This window comes from Rhinolophus ferrumequinum, chromosome 10, assembly GCF_004115265.2.
Source record: "Rhinolophus ferrumequinum isolate MPI-CBG mRhiFer1 chromosome 10, mRhiFer1_v1.p, whole genome shotgun sequence".
NCBI lineage: Eukaryota > Metazoa > Chordata > Mammalia > Chiroptera > Rhinolophidae > Rhinolophus > Rhinolophus ferrumequinum.
Genome location: NC_046293.1, coordinates 481,689 through 499,719, shown reverse-complemented (window position 1 = coordinate 499,719; position 18,031 = coordinate 481,689). Strand labels below are relative to the sequence as shown.

Here is an 18,031-nt window from a genome sequence, read left to right as displayed (position 1 = left end):
CCAACTCCTCACCTGGAGGCGGGCCATTCAAGGCTAGGCATGGCAGCCACTCTGCGCCCACCCTAGCCCTGGACACCTATGGGGAGGTCTCTGGGCTAGGTGCTGTTCTCAGTACGGTAAGGAGAGAGACACAAGAAACAGCGTGGAGCTCCTTTCAGAGAGAAGTGCTGTGCCAGGAGACACAGGGTGACACGGGACATGCGACAGGTGGGCGTAGGATCTCGCCCACAGAAGGAGGTGGGGCAGAGGCCCTGCTTTCGGGAGGCCCTGGCTGGCTCTCCACTTTGGCCTGGGGCTCTTCCCAGCTCAGAAACATCCCCACCGACCCTCCAGGATCATATCTAGACAAACACTGTCCGCCTTCCTCCTGACCTGAGGGCACCACCAGGGCCAGACCCTCAGCACAGAGTGGGGCCGTGGCTGACTGACCTTGGCTTCACCCTGGAGTTGGGGGCAGCCCGGGTGGCCCACTGGGACGACACTCAACACAGCCACCCCACTCGGAGCACTCAGTCTGGATTGTCAGGTGTCTCCCGGGTCAGACCTCCAGGGACCTGCAGGCTGTTACGCAGGGCAGTCATTCTGGACAGCCCAATCCCCTCCGCCCGCTCCAGCCCTCAGCCAGAGCCCCGCGGACCAGAGCCGGAGCTCACGGTGCTGGAGACCGGACCTGACGCAGGCGCCCAACCCTCCCCGCACCACGGCGGGGGCTGAACCGCAGAAGCGGACAGACGGGCGACACAGCCAATCGGAGCAAAGCTTTCGCGGGCTCGGTCCGCGCAGGCGCAGCGGCGGACACCGCCCCCTTACTCCCCGGCGATTGGGCAGCGAGGCACGTAGGGCGGGGTGTCCGGTCGGGGCGGAGGGGTTTCCGTCGCAGCGGCGTCGCTTATGGCTTCTCTCAGGATCGGGCTCGGGACCTCGCTCGCGGGTGCCCGTGCTCTGTCGATTGTCGGTTGCCGCCCGCCGCCCTCCACCTGCTCCACTTCGGCGGCCGCCTGCGGCACCGCCATGGAGCCGGCGCCCCGCTGGCTGGCGGGGCTGCGCTTTGACAACCGCGCTCTGCGCGCGCTGCCGGTGGAGACCCCGCCGCCGGGCCCCGAGGGCGCGCCGTCCGAGCCGCGGCCTGTGCCCGGGGCCTGCTTCACCCGCGTGCGTCCCACGCCCCTGCAGCATCCGCGCCTGGTGGCGCTGTCGGAGCCCGCGCTGGCGCTGCTGGGCCTGGGCGCGCCGCCGGCCGACGACGACGCTTCCCGCGAAGCGCGCGAGGCCGAGGCCGCGCTCTTCTTCAGCGGCAACGCGCTGCTGCCCGGCGCGGAGCCCGCCGCGCACTGCTACTGCGGCCACCAGTTCGGCCAGTTCGCCGGGCAGCTGGGCGACGGCGCTGCCATGTACCTGGGCGAGGTGTGCACGGCGTCCGGCGAGCGCTGGGAGCTGCAGCTCAAGGGCACCGGCCCCACACCCTTCTCCAGGTGGGCGCCCTTCCGCAGGTGGGCCGGGGCGGAGCTCCGGGCCTGAGGTGTCCTGACCCCGGGAGGACCACCCCACTCTCTAAGTGTGTGTTGTGGGGGGGGGGTGCGTGCGCTTGCCCACAGAACTTTGGCCCCAGTTGGGGGTGGGATGTAACTCCGGAAAGTTTGATCTAGGGACGGAGGACATGGTGGGTAGCAGCGTCCTGGCGGAGGGAACAGCTTGTGGGAAGGCCCCGAGGCCAGGAAAGGCCCAGGCCTCCTTCCCTGGGGGCCTGCTGCTTGCCTAGTGCCCCTGCCCGCTCTGGCCACCGTAGCTCGGGGATCCTGCTGACTGTCGTGTCAGGCGGAGTGTATGACGATCCCACAGCACTGGCAGCTGCCCGATGCTCTGTTCTCATAAACCATAAAAGGACTCTGGACGTGTGACACACTCGTGTTTACCACGTGCGCAGCCCAGCCACGACTGCTCAGGGGAGCCAGGGTGACTTGTCAGGCAGACTCACACACAGCACAAGGCTTCCTCTAAATGCTACTTGGGCAGTCTGCTTCCCTCCACTGTTCTCAGCATGTGCGTGTCCACTCCCAGGTGTCTGCTGAGCCTCCGGTGCCCGGGGTAGGGACAAGACCCCCTCCAATCTGCCCTCCCAGTGGACGTTCTCCCAGACACAGGCTTCCAAGCACTGCAGGCCAGCCCTGTTCTGACAAGCAGTGAGGTGGGCAGTGTCAGAAACCTGTGCAGGCGCCGGCGGTCATCCAGAGCCTGGGTCCAGACCCAGCAGGATGCTCTTCCCACAGCTGCCTTCCCCTCAGGCACAGACAGAGCCAACAGTCTTTTCCACCAAGAAGTTCATATATTTAGTTCATATCGTTGAATGGCTAAGAAAATACCAACGTTGGCATTTTACACTTAACAAAATCCTTAGGGCGTGTCTGTCCTCCGTCCACTCCTGTGCTCTCACCTCCCCTCCTTCCAGGGACGGGACATGGCACCCCACCCCAACCCCAGCAGCTTTTCCTCAGCTCCTCAGGATGGCTGGTTCTTTCTCATCGCCCAGTCTGCACACTTCCGTCTATAAAGTTTCCTCGTTCCTCCTGGCACGCCCACCGCCCACCACCCACCTCGAACACCCTGCCCAGAGCAGTCCGCAGTGGTCAGCGGAAGTTTCTGCCCCTTGGCATGATATGTAAATGCTTCTCCCTCTGGGGCCTGCTCATTCTGTGCACATCTTTAAACTTGATGTGTACATTTTGATAATTTATTTTTGCTAGTTATAAAGACAAACATTTTTGTGAGAGGAAATCAGCTACTGGAAGTCACTTTTTATCTTGAACACTTGAGTTTTAAGTCAGTGTCTCCAGACCTGAGGTCTGTTAGAATTTTTTTTTTCCTTTAAAAGAAAGGGATCCTTTGGCCCTACTCAGCTGCAGATGCTGGGGTCCCCAACCCCAGTAACACTTGGGGCTGAAGTCCGGAGTGGCTGTCAGTGGTTTAAGGCCAGCTGCTGCTGGAATCCCCGGGTGTGGGTTTTGAGGGGTGGGCTGGTAGCTTCTTCTGCCTCCTGCCTGCAGCAGGTGCAGAGCTCATCCACAGCCAGGTCCATCCCAGCAGCTTGGCTGAGGACAGACATGGGCATGCAGGACAAGGGACTTGTCACGTGTCCCATCAGCTGTGTGGGGCCGGGCACCCTCTGAGGCCCTTCACCTTTGCTCTGTGATCACAGTTCAGTTCTGGCTTCTGTTTGGGGAACCTCCCTCTGGGTAAGAAGACAGGCTTGTTTTCAGATCATTTTTACCAGATTCGAGATGAGCGTGGGCTGTGGTGGCTCCTGCCAGTCAACATGGGATCTAGTTGGGCTGAGACGTGACTCCCAAGCTAGGGAGGGGTGGAGTGACATTTGAGGATGGATTTTCCTGGCACAGTTCCTTGCACAGACCAGAAGGAGGTGAGTGGAATACAGCTGTGGACTGAGAGTCACACCGGCCAGGAGCAAGCAGTCACCCTAAAGAGAGTCCTGGGATGACTTCCAGGCCCATTTCCAGAGGTGTCGCTCACCTGGGATAGCTCCCAGGTAAGGGCAAGCCGGCGGCCTGCGGGGTCCGGAGCACCGGTCTGAGCATGGTCTCTGCTTACCTCTGGCCTCTCTGACCCCACTCCGCAGGCCCAGACCCCAGCACCCCCAACCTCACGCTGGGCCCAGGTCTGGCCCCTTCCAGGAAAGGATATGGGCAGCAGGTACACCCCAGGTGCCCTCACTCAGCAGTAGTGTCCTGCCAGGTGAGACAGAAGTTGTGCTTCTTGTCTCCCCACACATGTCGGTTCTTGGAGAACTTTCTCCATCAGTGCAGCTGCCTTCCTGCCGAGGAGAGTGCTGGCACACGGCCCTGCGCCGGCCTCACTCCCACGTGCAAAGATCCAAACTCACTCTGTTGGTGTATTTGCTAGATGGGGTCCCTCGGAGGTCGGAGTGTCCAGCCCCCTGATCTTCCAGGGAGGGACCTAGCTCATGACATGGCCCTGCAGGCCAGCCCTTCTCATGTGGTATTACCACTTTCCTTTTTTAATTAAAAAAAGAATTTCCAATTTGGCTGTAAGAAGCTTGGAAGTCACTGGTCCATTCTAACAAGTAAAAAGCTGAACAAACTGAAAACTCAGCACCTCTTCTTAGCTCCGTAAGAGAAGAGAAGTCACAAAGCAAACCTCTGTTCCCCAGATTGGAGGGACCGACGGGCAGACACAGAAAACCCAACTTCCCAGAGCAGGAATCTCCACTGTAAGTGATGAACTGCTGGAGGCTCAGTGTGGACAATTCAGTTAGAAACCCCACTTCTGTGAGTTTTATCTCCTGGAGCTCTATTAGGTTTGTATGGTAAACAGTGGAGAAAACTCCGCTTGTACTTCTCAAAGGGAGAGAGGAAAAAGAACCTTTTGAAACACACCAGAGCACTGTTCTGTGCAGGCCTGACCTGCTGGGGCTTCATCAGTGCCTGACTCACCCTGCTGAGCCAGCTCTGGCCTTCCTGTCCCACCTAAAGGGGAAAAGGGGACTGTGAAACATCCATGAAAGTCCACTGTCCAGAGCACAGGTTCAGTAAAAGACCTAATTGTAGGATTGTGAACGACTAACCCCTGACCTACGCTCGTCACCACAACACTAATGTTCCTTTCATGCAGGACGTCAGGCCTGGTTAGCAACAGAAAATGACAAGGGACACCAAAAGGCGAGAACACAGTGGGAAGAGACAGGGCAGCAGCAGAAGCAGACTCATACGGCAGTGATACTGGAAATTAGCAGACTGGGAATTTAAAGCAACTGTGACTAATGTGGTAGGGCCCTATGGACTAAGTAGACAGCATGCAAAACGGGTGGGAAATGGATGCAGAGAGGTGAAGACTCAAAGCAGAACCAGGAGAAATGCTAGAGATTTGTAGCAAAAACAAACACAAATGGAGAATGCTTCTGATGGGCATGTTAGTGAACTGAACATAGGAGAGGAAGGAATCTCTGAGCTAGAGGATATCTCAATAGACACCTCCAAAGATGAAAAGCAAGGAGAAAAAAAGACTGAAAACAGAACAGACTGTCCAAGGACTGTGGGGATCTACACATCAGTAACGTGTGACAGGAATGCCAGGACAGAAAGAATATCGGAAACAGTTATGACTGAGAGTTTTCTCAAATGAATGTCATACCAAACAGATCCGGGAAGCTCAGAGAACACCAGGCAGGATTAATGCCCCTGAAAACTATACCTTGGCTTATCATTCTCAAACTACAGAAAAGGAAAGATAAAAATAACAACAGCGAGAAGCAGAAGTCTGACCTGCAGAGCACCAAGGGACGAGTCACAGCTGCGTCCTCAGACACCATGTGAGTGAGGAGAGATTGGTGAAATAGGAAACCCAGCAGCCTATACTCTAACCTGTGAAATGAACGGGAGGGGTGGCTGGTTAGCTCAGTTGGTTAGAGTGTGGTGCTGATAACACAAAGGTTGATGGTTCAGTTGCCGCATGGGCCACTGTGAACTGCGCCCTCCTTAAAAAAAAAAAAAGTGAATGGGAAGTAGACTTTCTCAGACACACAAAGACTGAGGGAATTTGTTGCCAGTAGACCTCCCTTGCAAGAAATATTCAGAGAAGTTCTTAGAAGGGAAATTATGTGGGTCAGAAACTTGGATCCACTTAAAGAACATCGGAGAAGAAAGTGAAGGAAAAATAAAAATGTGATTTTATTCTTCATTTAACAGATAACAGTTTGTTCCAAATACTACGCTGTATTTGAATATATATATATATATATATATATACACACACACACACACACACATATACATATATATATTTACATATGCTTATGTATAAGTGAAATTGATGACAGTAATGATATAGGGGTAGGAAGGAGAAATTAGGATTATAAGGTGCTCACACTACCCATGAGGTGGTATAGTGTTATTCGAAAGTAGACTTGGATTAGTTCTAAAATCTAGGGCAACCACTTAAAACAAGTAAAAAAGAAAAATTATAACTGATATGCTAGCAGAGAACTGATGAAAGGGGAGAAAATAGAATCACAAAATGCTCAATTAAGACTACAAAAGGCAGAAAAGGAGTGGAAGACAAAAATAGAAAACAATAAGGAACAAATAGAAAATAGTCACAAATATGGTAAAATCTAATGCAACTAAATCAACATCACTTTGAACATCAGTGATCTAAATACACTAATTAAAACAAAGAGACTGTTAGAGTGGATCAAACAATACGACCCAACTGTGTGTTGTCTACAAGAAACCTACTTTAAATATGAAGACATGGATTGAAAAGTAAAGGGATGGAGACAGACATGCCACACAAACAGTAATTAGAACAAGGGAAGTCGTCAGGGATAAAGAGGGCGTCACATAAAGATGAAGGGGTTGGTGCTCCAGGAAGAAATAACAACCCTTAATGTGGAGGCGTCTCACAACAGAGCATCGAAATACATGAGGCAAAAGCTGGCAGAACTGCGAGGAGAAGCAGATGAAGCCACGGCCACAGCTGGAGGCTTCAACAGCCTTATCAGAAACGGTCGGATCCAGCGGACGGAGAACCACAATGGACTTGGTTGAACTCAACAGCACCGTCAATCACTGAATAGGATGGACATGTGTAGAAGGCTTCACCCAGCCACAGTGGAACCCACATTCTTCTCAAGGTCGCGTGGGACATTCACCCAGACAGACCACATTCTGGGCCATAAACACTCCCAAGGCATTTAAAAGAAGAGAAATGCAGTGTGCTTTCTCAGAACACGATGGAACCAAGCTAGAAGTCCACAAGAGAAAGATGGCTGGAAAACCCCAGACACTTGGAGATTAAAATACAAACTTCTAAATAACATGTGGGTCAAAGAAGAAATATCAAGAGAAGCTTTAAAATATCTTGAACTAAATGAAAGTGAAAACACATCTTAAAATGTGTGGGGTGCAAAGAAAGCAGTGATTAGAGAGGAATTTACAGCGTGAATGCAAATGTTAGTAAATAAGAAATACCGAAAACTGATCATCTAAGCTTCTACAGTAGGAAACTAAGAAAAAGAAGAGCAAAGCAAATCCAAAGTAAGCAGAAGTAAATAAGAGAAATTAGAGCAGAAATCAATGAAATAGGAAATAGAGAAAATCAATTAAACCAAAAGCTGATTCTTTGAAAAGATCAGTAAAATCAATAATCCTCTAGCCAGACTAAGAAAGAAATTACTAATACCAGAAATGAAAGAAGGGACATCACTATAAACCTTATGGACATTAAAAGTATAATAAAGGAATATTATGAACAACTCTGTGCTTACATATTTGATAACAGATAAAATGGTCCAGTTCCTTGAAAGATGTAATCTGCCAAAGCACATAAGAAGAAATAGATATTCTGAGTAGGCCTGTTTCTATTAAAGATATTGAATCAACAATTAATAACTTTCCAAAACAGAGAGAAGCAGGCCCAGATGGGCTCCCTGCTGAATTCTCCCATTTAAGGAAGATACTATTTTATTTATTCTCTACAACCTCTTTCAGAGGACAGAAGCAGAGGGAATACTTCCTAACTCATCCTCTGAGGCCATCAGTCCCCTAATACCAAAATCAGACAAATACAATACCAAAGAAAAAACACATAGACCGGTATCTCATGAGCATAGATGCAAAAATCCTCAACAGAATATTAGCAAAGCAAATCCAACAATGTATGAGAAAAATTATACACCAGGACCAAATGGGATTTACTCCAGGTGAGCAAGGCTGATTCAACATTAGAAAATCAGTGCAATCCATCAGATCAACAGCCGATGGAAGAAACATCACAGATCATGTCAATAGATGCAGGAAAAGCATCTGACGAAACCCAGCACCTGCTCATGATAAAAACTCTACACTGGGAATAGAGGGGACTTCCTCAAATGGATAAAGAAAACATGCAGCCAACATCTACTTAAGGATGAGAACCTCAGTGCTTTCCTGCTACGATCAGAAACAAGGCAGGGTATCCTCTGTCACCACTGCTTTTCAACATCACACTAGAAGGCCTAGCAGAAGCAATAAGACACAAAAGGAAATCAAAAGTATAGGGATTGAGGGGCACACGGGTGGCTCAGTTGGTTAGAGCTTGAGCTCTGGGCAACTGGTCTACCAGTTAGATTCCCACATGGGCCAGCGAGCTGCGCCCTCCACAACCAGAATGAAGTCAGTGAGCTGCTGCTCAGCTCCCGGGTGGCCAGATGGCTTGGTTGGAACGCAGGCTCTCAGCCATAAGGTTGCTGGTTCGACTCCTAGACTCCCACAAGGGATGGGGGGCTCTGCCCCCCACGACTACAATTGAACACGACACCTTGAGCTGAGCTGCCGCTGAGCTCCAGGATGGCTGTTGGTTGGAGCGCGTCCTCTCAACAACAAGGTTGCTGGTTCGACTCCCGCAAAGGATGGTGGACTGTGCCCCCTGCAACTAGAAAAAATGGCAACTGGACCTGGAGCTGAGCTGCGCCCTCCACAACTAAGACTGAAAGGACAACAAGTTGAAGCTGAACGGCACCCTCCACAACTAAGATTGAAATGACAACAACTTACTTCACTTTGAAAAAGTCCTGGAAGCACACACTGTTCCCCAATAAAGTCCTGTTCCCCTTCCCCAATAAAAAATAATAATAAAAAAAGTACAGAGATTGAGATGGACCATCCATGTAGAAAATCTCAAAGAACTGACAAAAAAATGAGGTAGTGAGCTATTATAGCAAGGTCGCAGGATACAAAGTTACCATAAAAAGTCAGTTACTATATACTAGCAATGAACGATTGAAATTTGAAATAAAAACTAATACAGAAATAAAAACTTGCACACAGGTGCTCACAGCAGCTTTATTCGTAATTGCCAAACTTGGAAACAGCCAAGACACCCTGGACCATGGACAAAATGGTCCAGCCAGACAGTGCAATGTTATTCAGCACTAAAAAGAAATGAGCTAACAGCCATGAAATGCATGTTAAATGCATGTCACTAAGTGAAAGAAGCCAGTCTGAACAGGCCACACACTGTGTGATTCCAACATTCTGGAAAAGGCAGAACTATGGGGGCGGTAAAGGGATCAGGGGTTGCAGGGGAGGGATGAGTAGGGGGAGCACAGAGCCCTTAAAGGGGTGGAGTACTCTGCATGACACTAGATTGGTGGCTGCACGTCATGCATTTGTCCAAACCCGTAGAATGTCCACCACTAGTGTACACTGCGGGCTCTGGGTGACAATGTACGTGCTGGTTCATCAGCTGTAACAAATATCCCACTGGTAGGGGTGCCGACACTGGGGGAGGCTGTGCGTGTGGGGGGGTGGGGGGGTATGGGAACTGCGCCTTCCGGTCAGTTTTGCTATGAACCTGAAACTGCCCTGAAAAATAGTCCATTAAAAAATAATAATAATAGAAGCTTAGTGTAAAAACAAACAGTTGAAGGCCTCTGAGCCTGTCAGGGCTGTCTGAGGCCCTTTCCTGCACTACAAACAATGCTATTGTGTGTGTGTCACTGTAAGTGCTTTTGTAAAATAAATTCATAAAAACGTAACTGCAGTGTGTGTGTGATAGGAGGAGCGGGCTGGGTCCCGTCAGGAGGCCTGGCGTGGCCTTCGCCGTCCTGGGCATTCATTCAGCTCCAGACCCGGGGCAACACTGGGGCTTGTCATTGCCTGGTCTCGTGGACAGTGGGTTTTTGACAGTGATGTCAGAGCCGCTTGTGAATCGTTTTTAAGCACCTTTGGTAGGCGTTCAGTCCCTTCCCTGAGCTGCCTGAGCCTCGGTGCTGTGTGACGCCTGCCCGAGCGGCAGTGACCTCTGTGTTTGATTCCAGACAGGCTGACGGTCGCAAGGTGCTGCGGTCCAGCATCCGGGAGTTCCTGTGCAGCGAGGCCATGTTCCACCTCGGGGTCCCCACCACACGGGCCGGGGCCTGCGTCACGTCACAGTCCACGGTCGTGCGCGACGTATTCTATGATGGTAATCCCAAGCGTGAACCGTGTGCGGTCGTGTTGCGTATAGCTCCCACCTTCCTCAGGTAATGCACCCGCAGGCCTGTGCGCGCTCGGTTAGCAGTTTGAGGCCACGTGCTTACGCACCTGGAATGCCCCTTGATGACGCTTTCAGGACCCTGACCCGTCCCTGGGGCAACAGAAGCAGAGTGTCCGGGAAGGAGACGCTTTGCACCATGGGAGGGACTTAGGGGCCAGAGGTACTGGGCGTGTTCTGGGTTGGGAGTGCCGTCCTGTGTGTGCACTGCTGGGCCAAGCCCTTGCACGCTGCCTATCCAGGCCCTGGTCACCTTGAGAAGAGATGGGGTGGTGGCCGAAGGACAGCTGGCCCGGGCAGTCGGGCTGTCCAAACATAGGCTTCTTGGAAGGGGCGCGTACTGAGCTGTTTCCTGGGAGTTTTTGACAACGAACTTCATCAAGCAAATGGTTCTGAGTCATGATGAGTAAGCGCTGTTCCACGCCTGGCATGACGTCTTCCTGACCCGTTCATTACACAGTGTTTTCTGCGCCCATCACCCATGGCACCATGCTCTCTGGCATTGAACCCAGAGTTTTCAGGAGGGGGCTATGGTGACCTCGTGGCTATCCCGTCCTGTGGGGCCAAGCTGACCCTGTACATGTCAGGGCCCCCAAGACAGCTCAGCTGTCACCAGGCCAGTCCTCTGGGGGATGGGAGGAGCCAGGGCAGACCCAGGGGCTCTCGCCACAGCAGCAGCACCGGCATTCTGGCCAGCCCTTCCCAGCTGTGGGCCATCCTGGAACGGTGGGCTGTCGGGGAGCCTACTCCCACTAACTGCTGGCTGTCACCCCAGTCGTGGCAAGCAAAAATGCCTCCAGACATTGCTTCGTGTCCCCTGGGGGACATGGGACTCAATGGAGAGCCACTGCTGACCACTCATAGGCAGTGTCCACAGTAGACAGCTGAGCCTGCTTGTCACTGCACTGCAGGATGCCCCTAGGCGTGGGAGCATGAGCCCACAGCCCACTTGTGCTTGTGGAGTCAGGGGCCAGGCGGCCATGGTCTGTGGGCTGCGTGGAAAGTGACCCAAAGTGAACCATGTCTGTACTCACGTCATTGAAAGACTAGCCCTCTCTGGTTTTGTTTGCTCGCGGTGTTCTTCCCTCTGGAGGCTCCAGGCTCTGGCGGCCACACTTCTCCTCCTTGTGGGGCGGGGTCACCGCTAACTGCTCAAAAACTTGGTCCCCCTCCAGGTTCGGGTCCTTTGAGATTTTTAAGTCCACAGACGAGCACACGGGGCGCGCAGGCCCCAGCGTGGGGAGGAATGACATTCGCATACAGATGCTGGACTATGTGATCGGCACTTTTTACCCTGAAATCCAGGCCGCTCATGTGGGCGACAGTGTGCAGAGGAACGCTGCCTTCTTCCGCGAGGTAGGCGGGCCGCGGCCTCCTGTAGGCGCGTGGGTGCTCGGTCTGTCTGGCTGGAGGCTGGGGGCCCTGGGTCAGCACCCTTGCCACCGGAAGTGGGCCCCTGTCACCCCCGAGTCCCCTGAGCTGGGCTCTCTTCCTTCTTGTCTGCTGAGGCGAGCGCCTGCACCAAGGGATACCAGCCAGTGGCTCTCAGCTCCCACCTGCAGTGGGTAATCTGGGCGGGTCGCTCTGCCTCTCAAGCCTCCATCTCTCCGTCAGCTGATGAAAGGATGGTGCTGCCCGATTCCTGGAGCGTCCTCAGCTTTACGATGCGTGGCACGTGTGGGGCCAGTGTCTGGGCGCTGGGTGGGTAGGCCATTTGAGCCCCTTGCTGCAGCCCACAGGGTGAGGCCGGGCCCCGGGCCTGGACCCAGGACAGGTTTTGCCTGACGTTGTGGTCCTTCCTCCTTTGCACGTGGTCATCCGCTGGGCCTCGGCCATGGGTATGTCAAGGTTTTGTGATTTTTCTGGTGCTCCTTCCTAAACGCTCTTAAGCGCTCTCCTGAATGGTTGGGTGCTGGCCCAGATGACAGCACGCTGGGATGGAACCCTCAGAAGGCACAGCTCGCTTGGGGGAGGGACATGGGAGCAACCAGGCCTGTCCTGCCACAGGTGACACGTCGTACAGCCCGGATGGTGGCTGAGTGGCAGTGTGTCGGCTTCTGCCACGGCGTGCTCAACACAGACAACATGAGCGTGCTGGGGCTCACCATCGACTACGGGCCCTTTGGCTTCCTGGACAGGTGAGCGGCCGGGAGGGCCCTCTCACGGCCTGGCGGGAGAGGACTGCCCACGTGTGCAGCTGATTTCCTTAACGCCTGTTAAGGTTGCTGTTCCCAGCAGCGAAGTCCCCTGGAGTGTTGGGTTTCAAGCAGAGAAGGGTTTTTAAAGGGTGGCTGTGCTCCCAGGGGGAGGTGGACCGAAGGGGCAGGAAGAGGGTGCCGCCTGGCCAGGGGTGGTGTGCGGGTGCTGCTTCCCTGCCCTTGAGGTGGGGCCGTCGGGGCTGCTGGCCAGTTGTGTGGGCAGGGCAGGGTCCTTGACCTTGGCACTTTGGGTGCCCCCAAGGGCCTGCACTGTCCCCTGTGGGCAGCACCACAGTTCCCTCACCCCTGTGGCAGGTACGACCCCGACCACGTGTGCAATGCCTCCGACAACGCTGGACGCTACGCATACAACAAACAGCCTGAGGTGTGCAAATGGAACCTGCAGAAGCTGGCCGAGGCCCTGGAGCCCGAGCTGCCCCTGGCGCTGGCCAAGGCCATCCTGGCTGAGGAGTACGACGCTGAGTTCCGCAGTCACTACCTGCACAAGATGCGCAGGAAGCTGGGCCTCGTGCGGGCTGCCTGCGAAGAGGACGCGGCCCTGGTTGCCCGGCTCCTGGAGACCATGCAGCAGACCGGTGAGTGCTGGCGGCCACGCCTCGCGGGGCTGTCCCCACTGTTCCCTTTGAGCCACTTCTCAGCGCACCGTCTAGCGGCACTAGGTGCAGTCACACTGTTGTGCAGCCATTCCCACCGTCATCTCCATCGTCTCCAACTGAAACTCCATCCCCATTAAACACCAGCTCCCCATGCGCCCTCCGGACCTACATTTCTACTCTGTCTCTGTGAATGTGACAACTGTAGGTCCCTCACAGAAGTGAGGTCAGTGTTTGTCCTGATTTCACTCCACATCATGTCCTAAGGTCCATCCATGTTAAGGCTGAATAATGTCCCTTCCACGCGTGGACCATGCGTTGTTCATCTGTCACCATCAGTGGACACGGGTTGTGTTCACCCGCTAGCTGCTGTGAACACAGACGTACAAATGTCAGCCCCCGTCCCTGGCTCTCCGTTACACCTGGGGTGCGTTTCATTCCCCGAGTTGCTCTGGCACAACGTGGGACAGCTGCGGCACGGCACCCTTGTGGGTCCCGATCTCAGGGGAAGCGCTCGGTCCCTCACCGTTGAGGACGGCCTCTCCTGTGGGCCTTTTCATACGTGTCCTTTGTCAGGTTGAGGAAGTTTCCTTCTATTTCTAGTTTGAATTTTCACCATTTTGCCTCTGTTGAGATGATCACGTGGTTTTACTCCTTCCGTCATAATTGTCTTAGTCACTTTGACTAAGTGCTACAATAAAGGGCCACCAATGGGGCCGTAAACAATAGACATTTGTTCCTCTCAGTTCTGGAGGCTGCAAGACCAAGGTCACGGTGCCAGCAGATTCTGTCTGGTGAGGACTCTTCCTCGTTCACAGGGGGCCGTCTTCTTGCTGTGTCCCTTCCTACAAGGGCACGTGAGGCCCCACCGGCAGAACCTGACTGCCTCCACCATCATTGGGGGATGGGGCTTCCATGTGTCAATGTGGAGGGACACCAACATTCAGTCCATGGAATGTCCCCTGCTTGCCTAGGATAAATACTCCTTTGTCATGGTGTCCTACCCTTTTAATAGACTACTGACTGCTTTGCTAATATTCTGCTATTGAGGATTTTTGCATCCATGTTCCTCAGGGATATTGGTCTGTAGTTTTCTTATACTTCTTTTGGCTTTGTGTCAAGGCAATGCCAGTTTCATAGAGCAAATTAGAAAGTGTTCCCTCCTTTTTGTTAGAGTTTGAGACGGATTGATGTTAATTCTTCCTTAAACGTTTGGTAGAATTCCCCAGTGAAGCCATCAGGGCCAGAACTGACTCAGTCAGCTTACTGACTCAATCTCCTTTCTGGTGATAAGACTACACAGGTTTCTACTTCTTCTTGAGCCAGTTTTGGAAATTTGTGTTTCTAGGAATGTCTATGTCATCTAAGTAAACCAATTTATTGGTATGCAAATGTTTGTTGTATTCTCTTGTAGTCTTGTTTCTGTATGGGCAATAGTTATGTTCTCACTTTGATTTCTGATTTCAGTTATTTGTGTCTAGTGTAGCTAAGTTTGTCGATTTTGGTGATCTTTTCAAAGAACCAACTCGGTTTCATTCATTTTTCTCCTGTTTTTCTGTTCACTATTCCATTTATCTCTGCTCTAATCTTTATTTCCTTTCTTTCTGCTAACTCTGGTCTTATTTTGTTGTCTAGTGCATTAGGTATCAGATTAAGTTATTGATTTGAGATCTTTTCTTAATTGATGTAATTGACACATAACATCATGTTCACTTCAGATGTACATGACGACTCGATATTTGCATGTATTACAAAACGGTTACCACACGTTTGCAAACTTTTTTCTTGTGATGAGTGACTTGCTCTTTTAATGTCTGCGTTTACAGCTGTGGCACCCTCCCCACCCACCCCCGCCTCTGAACACTGCTTCCTCAGTTTGTTGTCTCTGAGCATTTCCTAATTTCCCTTGTGATTTCTTTTTTGGATCCATTGGTTGTGTTAGTTTTCACTTTATATGTGAATTTTCATTTTTCTTCTGTGATTTCTAGTTTCATTCCATTGTGATTGGAGAAAATACCAGTCTTTTCAAATGTATGGAAACTTGTTTTATGGCCTAACATGGTCTGTCGTGGAGCATGTGCTGCTCTAGTTGGACAGAATGTTTGATCGAGTTGGTTCACAGCACCGTTCAAGTTCTCCGTATTGAACTTTCGGCTACATGTTCTATTTATTATTGGAAGTGGGGTGTTGACGTCTCCTTATAGGATTTTTCAATTCTACAGATGTTTGCTTTATATATTTTGGAACCCGTTTGATGCGTATACGTCCTTAATTGTTACATCTTGATGAATTGACTCATCAATACATAATGCTTTCGTAAATTTTTTACTTAAAGTATACTTTGATCGTAATAGAGCCACCCAGCTCTCTTTAGGTTACTATTTGCTTGGGACATTTTTTTCATCTTTTCTACTTATTTTAGTCTAAAGTGAGTATCTTAGAGACAGGATGTAGTTGGATCTGTTATTCATGTCCTGCCAATCTCTGCTTCTTGATTGGAGAATAATCCATTTACTTTTTAAGTAATTACTGATAAGGAAAGGCTTCTGCCATTTTGCTACTTGTTTTCTGTGTCTTACACCATTTTTGTCCCTCATTTTCTCTACTACTGCTTTCATGTTTAACTTTTTGGTAGCATGCTATATTGACTCCCTTCTCATTTCCTTTTGTGTGTATTTTTTGGATGTTTTCTTAGGGGTTATGTGACTCTTTTAACAAGTCGGGCTGAGGATCACATGGTATCTGTAATGTGTTGAGCCCTGTGTTGTGCGTTTCTGTCAGTGGCTTCTCCCAGACACTACAGTTCCTGACGCAGGCGGTGGTGATTGCAGTGACAGCGCTGAGGGCCAGAGGACAGCCTCAGGGCCTTCACTATTGTACCCATTTTACAGATAAAGAAAGCGGGGCTGGAGGCCTGGAGAGATTGAAGGGACTTGCCAGGTTCAGAGTGGTGGCTGAATGGGATAGGGCAGAGGGCTCAGGAGTCCTGGACCTGACACCAAGTCAGGCTCCCCCACGTGCATGGACGTGGGGGTCCGTCTGTGAGTGGGCACTGCAGGCAGGAAGCGCAGGGTGCTGAGAGCAGCGCCCTGACCAGCTCTGTTTCAGGTGCTGACTTCACCAACACCTTCTACCTGCTGAGCTCCTTCCCAGTGGAACCGGGCTCCCTGGGCCTGGCAGACTTCCTGACGGCGCTGACCACACAGTGTGCCTCCCTAGAGGAGCTGAGGCTTGCCTTCCGGCCCCAGATGGACCCTCGGTGGGTACTTGGGTCTTTGCTTCCATGGAGTTTGCTTCTGGAAAGGAACATTCAAAACAGAGCATATGGGGGAACGTGCCCTCAGGGAATGTTGGACACTTAGCTGGGCACCTGGGGGGCCCACACGGCCGCTCCACTTCCAAGACTGGTGGGGATGGTCCTGTCCCTTCTCCGCGGCAGAGACCCACTGGTCAGAGGACAGTGATACTGCCACTAGTATGGGGAGGCTAGACGGCACAGACAGGGAGCCCGCGGTCTGCTCTGGGACAGCGTCCCAGACCAGCTCTCGGGCCTGCCCAGGAAGAGCCCGTGGGCCCTCAGGCTCCACCAGGTTGTGCTTTCTGCACCATCGCCCAGTGGGAAAAGCACGCATGTTCCGAGGGTGCAGCCCACGCACAAGATAAGACCTGGGAGCTATGTTTTAATGAACAAGCCAACAGACTGGGTCCGAGAGGAACTGAGTGCAGCAGCGTGGGGAGTGGGCTGAGGCTCTCAGGACCCGCCGAATGAAGCCAGTGAGAGGGGGCAGGGGTGTCGGCGGCTGCCCCTGACCCCCAGGTCCTTTTGGAAGTGGGGAAGGATCCAGCCCTGTGGTCATCATGGGAAGTGACAGCAGTGACCTCCCAAAGGAAGCTGGTGCTGGCATGGGATGTAGACGAGTGCCAAGCAGCAGAGATGGGGCCCCACTGCTGGTCTTTCCTTTGGGGCCCACCCCTGGGGTCTGCCAGAGCAGCCAGCAGCCTCTGCTTCTCGGGTGCCGCTGTGTCCCATCAGGTGAGGAGCTGCTGGTAGGCGCCTTTGTGCGGCGAGACAGCCGAGGCCATTGCCGCCGCCTCCTCCCTGCGGGGCAGTCGTCACTGCGGCGTCCAGCAGCCCCAGGCCACGGTCCATAGCAGTGGTGGGACGCTGCTGCCTCACGGGCGCACTGACGCCGCCCCTCTGCGCAGGCAGCTGTCAATGATGCTGATGCTGGCCCAGTCGAACCCACAGCTCTTGGCACTCATCGGCACCCAGGCCAACGTCACGAAGGAGCTGGAGCGCATGGAGCAGCTGTCGCGGCTGGAGCAGCTGAGCCCGGCCGAGCTGCTGAGCAGAAACAGGGACCAGTGGGCCGACTGGCTCCAGGAGTACAGGTGAGGCCAGCCTGCCACCGGGAGGGGGCTGCGGACCCCCGTCCAGGGCACCTGTGGAGGTGGGGTGGGGGCAGCAGCTGCTGGAGGGTGGGGCGTGGATGTGCTTCCAGAGCCCGGCTGGAGAAGGACAGGGAGGGCGCCGGTGACGCTGCCGCCTGGCAGGCTGAGCGCGTGCGCGTCATGCACGCCAGCAACCCCAAGTACGTCCTGCGGAACTACATGGCGCAGGACGCCATCGCGGCTGCCGAGAATGGAGACTTCTCAGAGGCAAGGACACGCTCCATCCTGTCCCTCCCTCTGCCCCGCCTGCAGCAGGGGGCGGCCCCCCAACCTGCCGTGCTCCTCCCTCTCCAGGTGCGCCGGGTGTTAAAGCTGCTGGAGGCCCCGTACTGCACGGAGGGCGAGGCCACCGAGGCCCTGGAGGCCGCTGAGCCCGAGGGGACCAGTGGGGCAGCGGGCAGGCGGCGCTCCTACAGCAGCAAGCCCCCACTCTGGGCGGCGGAACTCTGTGTCACGTGATCCTCGTAGTTGCCTTGGGGGCCCCCAGCCGGAGGTCCCTAAGGCCCCACGTCCAGCCGAGTCCCGGAGGCGGTGCCCGGCCAGGGCGCAGTCCTGCAGCCCGACTCTCCATGACGGCAGAAACATCCAGTCAGGACCTGACCTGTCTCTGCCTGAAGCTGACTCGGCAGCCAGCGCACGCTCAGCAAGCAGAGGGGGCCGGGCGGCCGCCCCACCCACCTTGCAGCCCAGGGGCGTGGCCTTGCGTGGCTCCCGCTCGGGGGT

At 53.4% G+C, this 18,031-nt stretch overlaps 1 protein-coding gene across 1 annotated transcript; it reads left to right on the top strand.

Annotated features, from left to right (window-relative positions):
* Window positions 1-850: 850 nt before the first annotated feature.
* On the top strand, window positions 851-18,018 carry SELENOO (selenoprotein O). Its single transcript, XM_033118170.1, has 9 exons — window positions 851-1,472; window positions 9,830-10,033; window positions 11,220-11,400; window positions 12,052-12,182; window positions 12,558-12,838; window positions 15,965-16,115; window positions 17,063-17,248; window positions 17,359-17,515; window positions 17,603-18,018. The coding sequence occupies exons 1-9, from the start codon at window positions 892-894 to the stop codon at window positions 17,774-17,776; spliced, it is 2,046 nt and encodes a 681-aa protein (XP_032974061.1). The 5' UTR covers window positions 851-891; the 3' UTR covers window positions 17,777-18,018.
* Window positions 18,019-18,031: the final 13 nt, after the last annotated feature.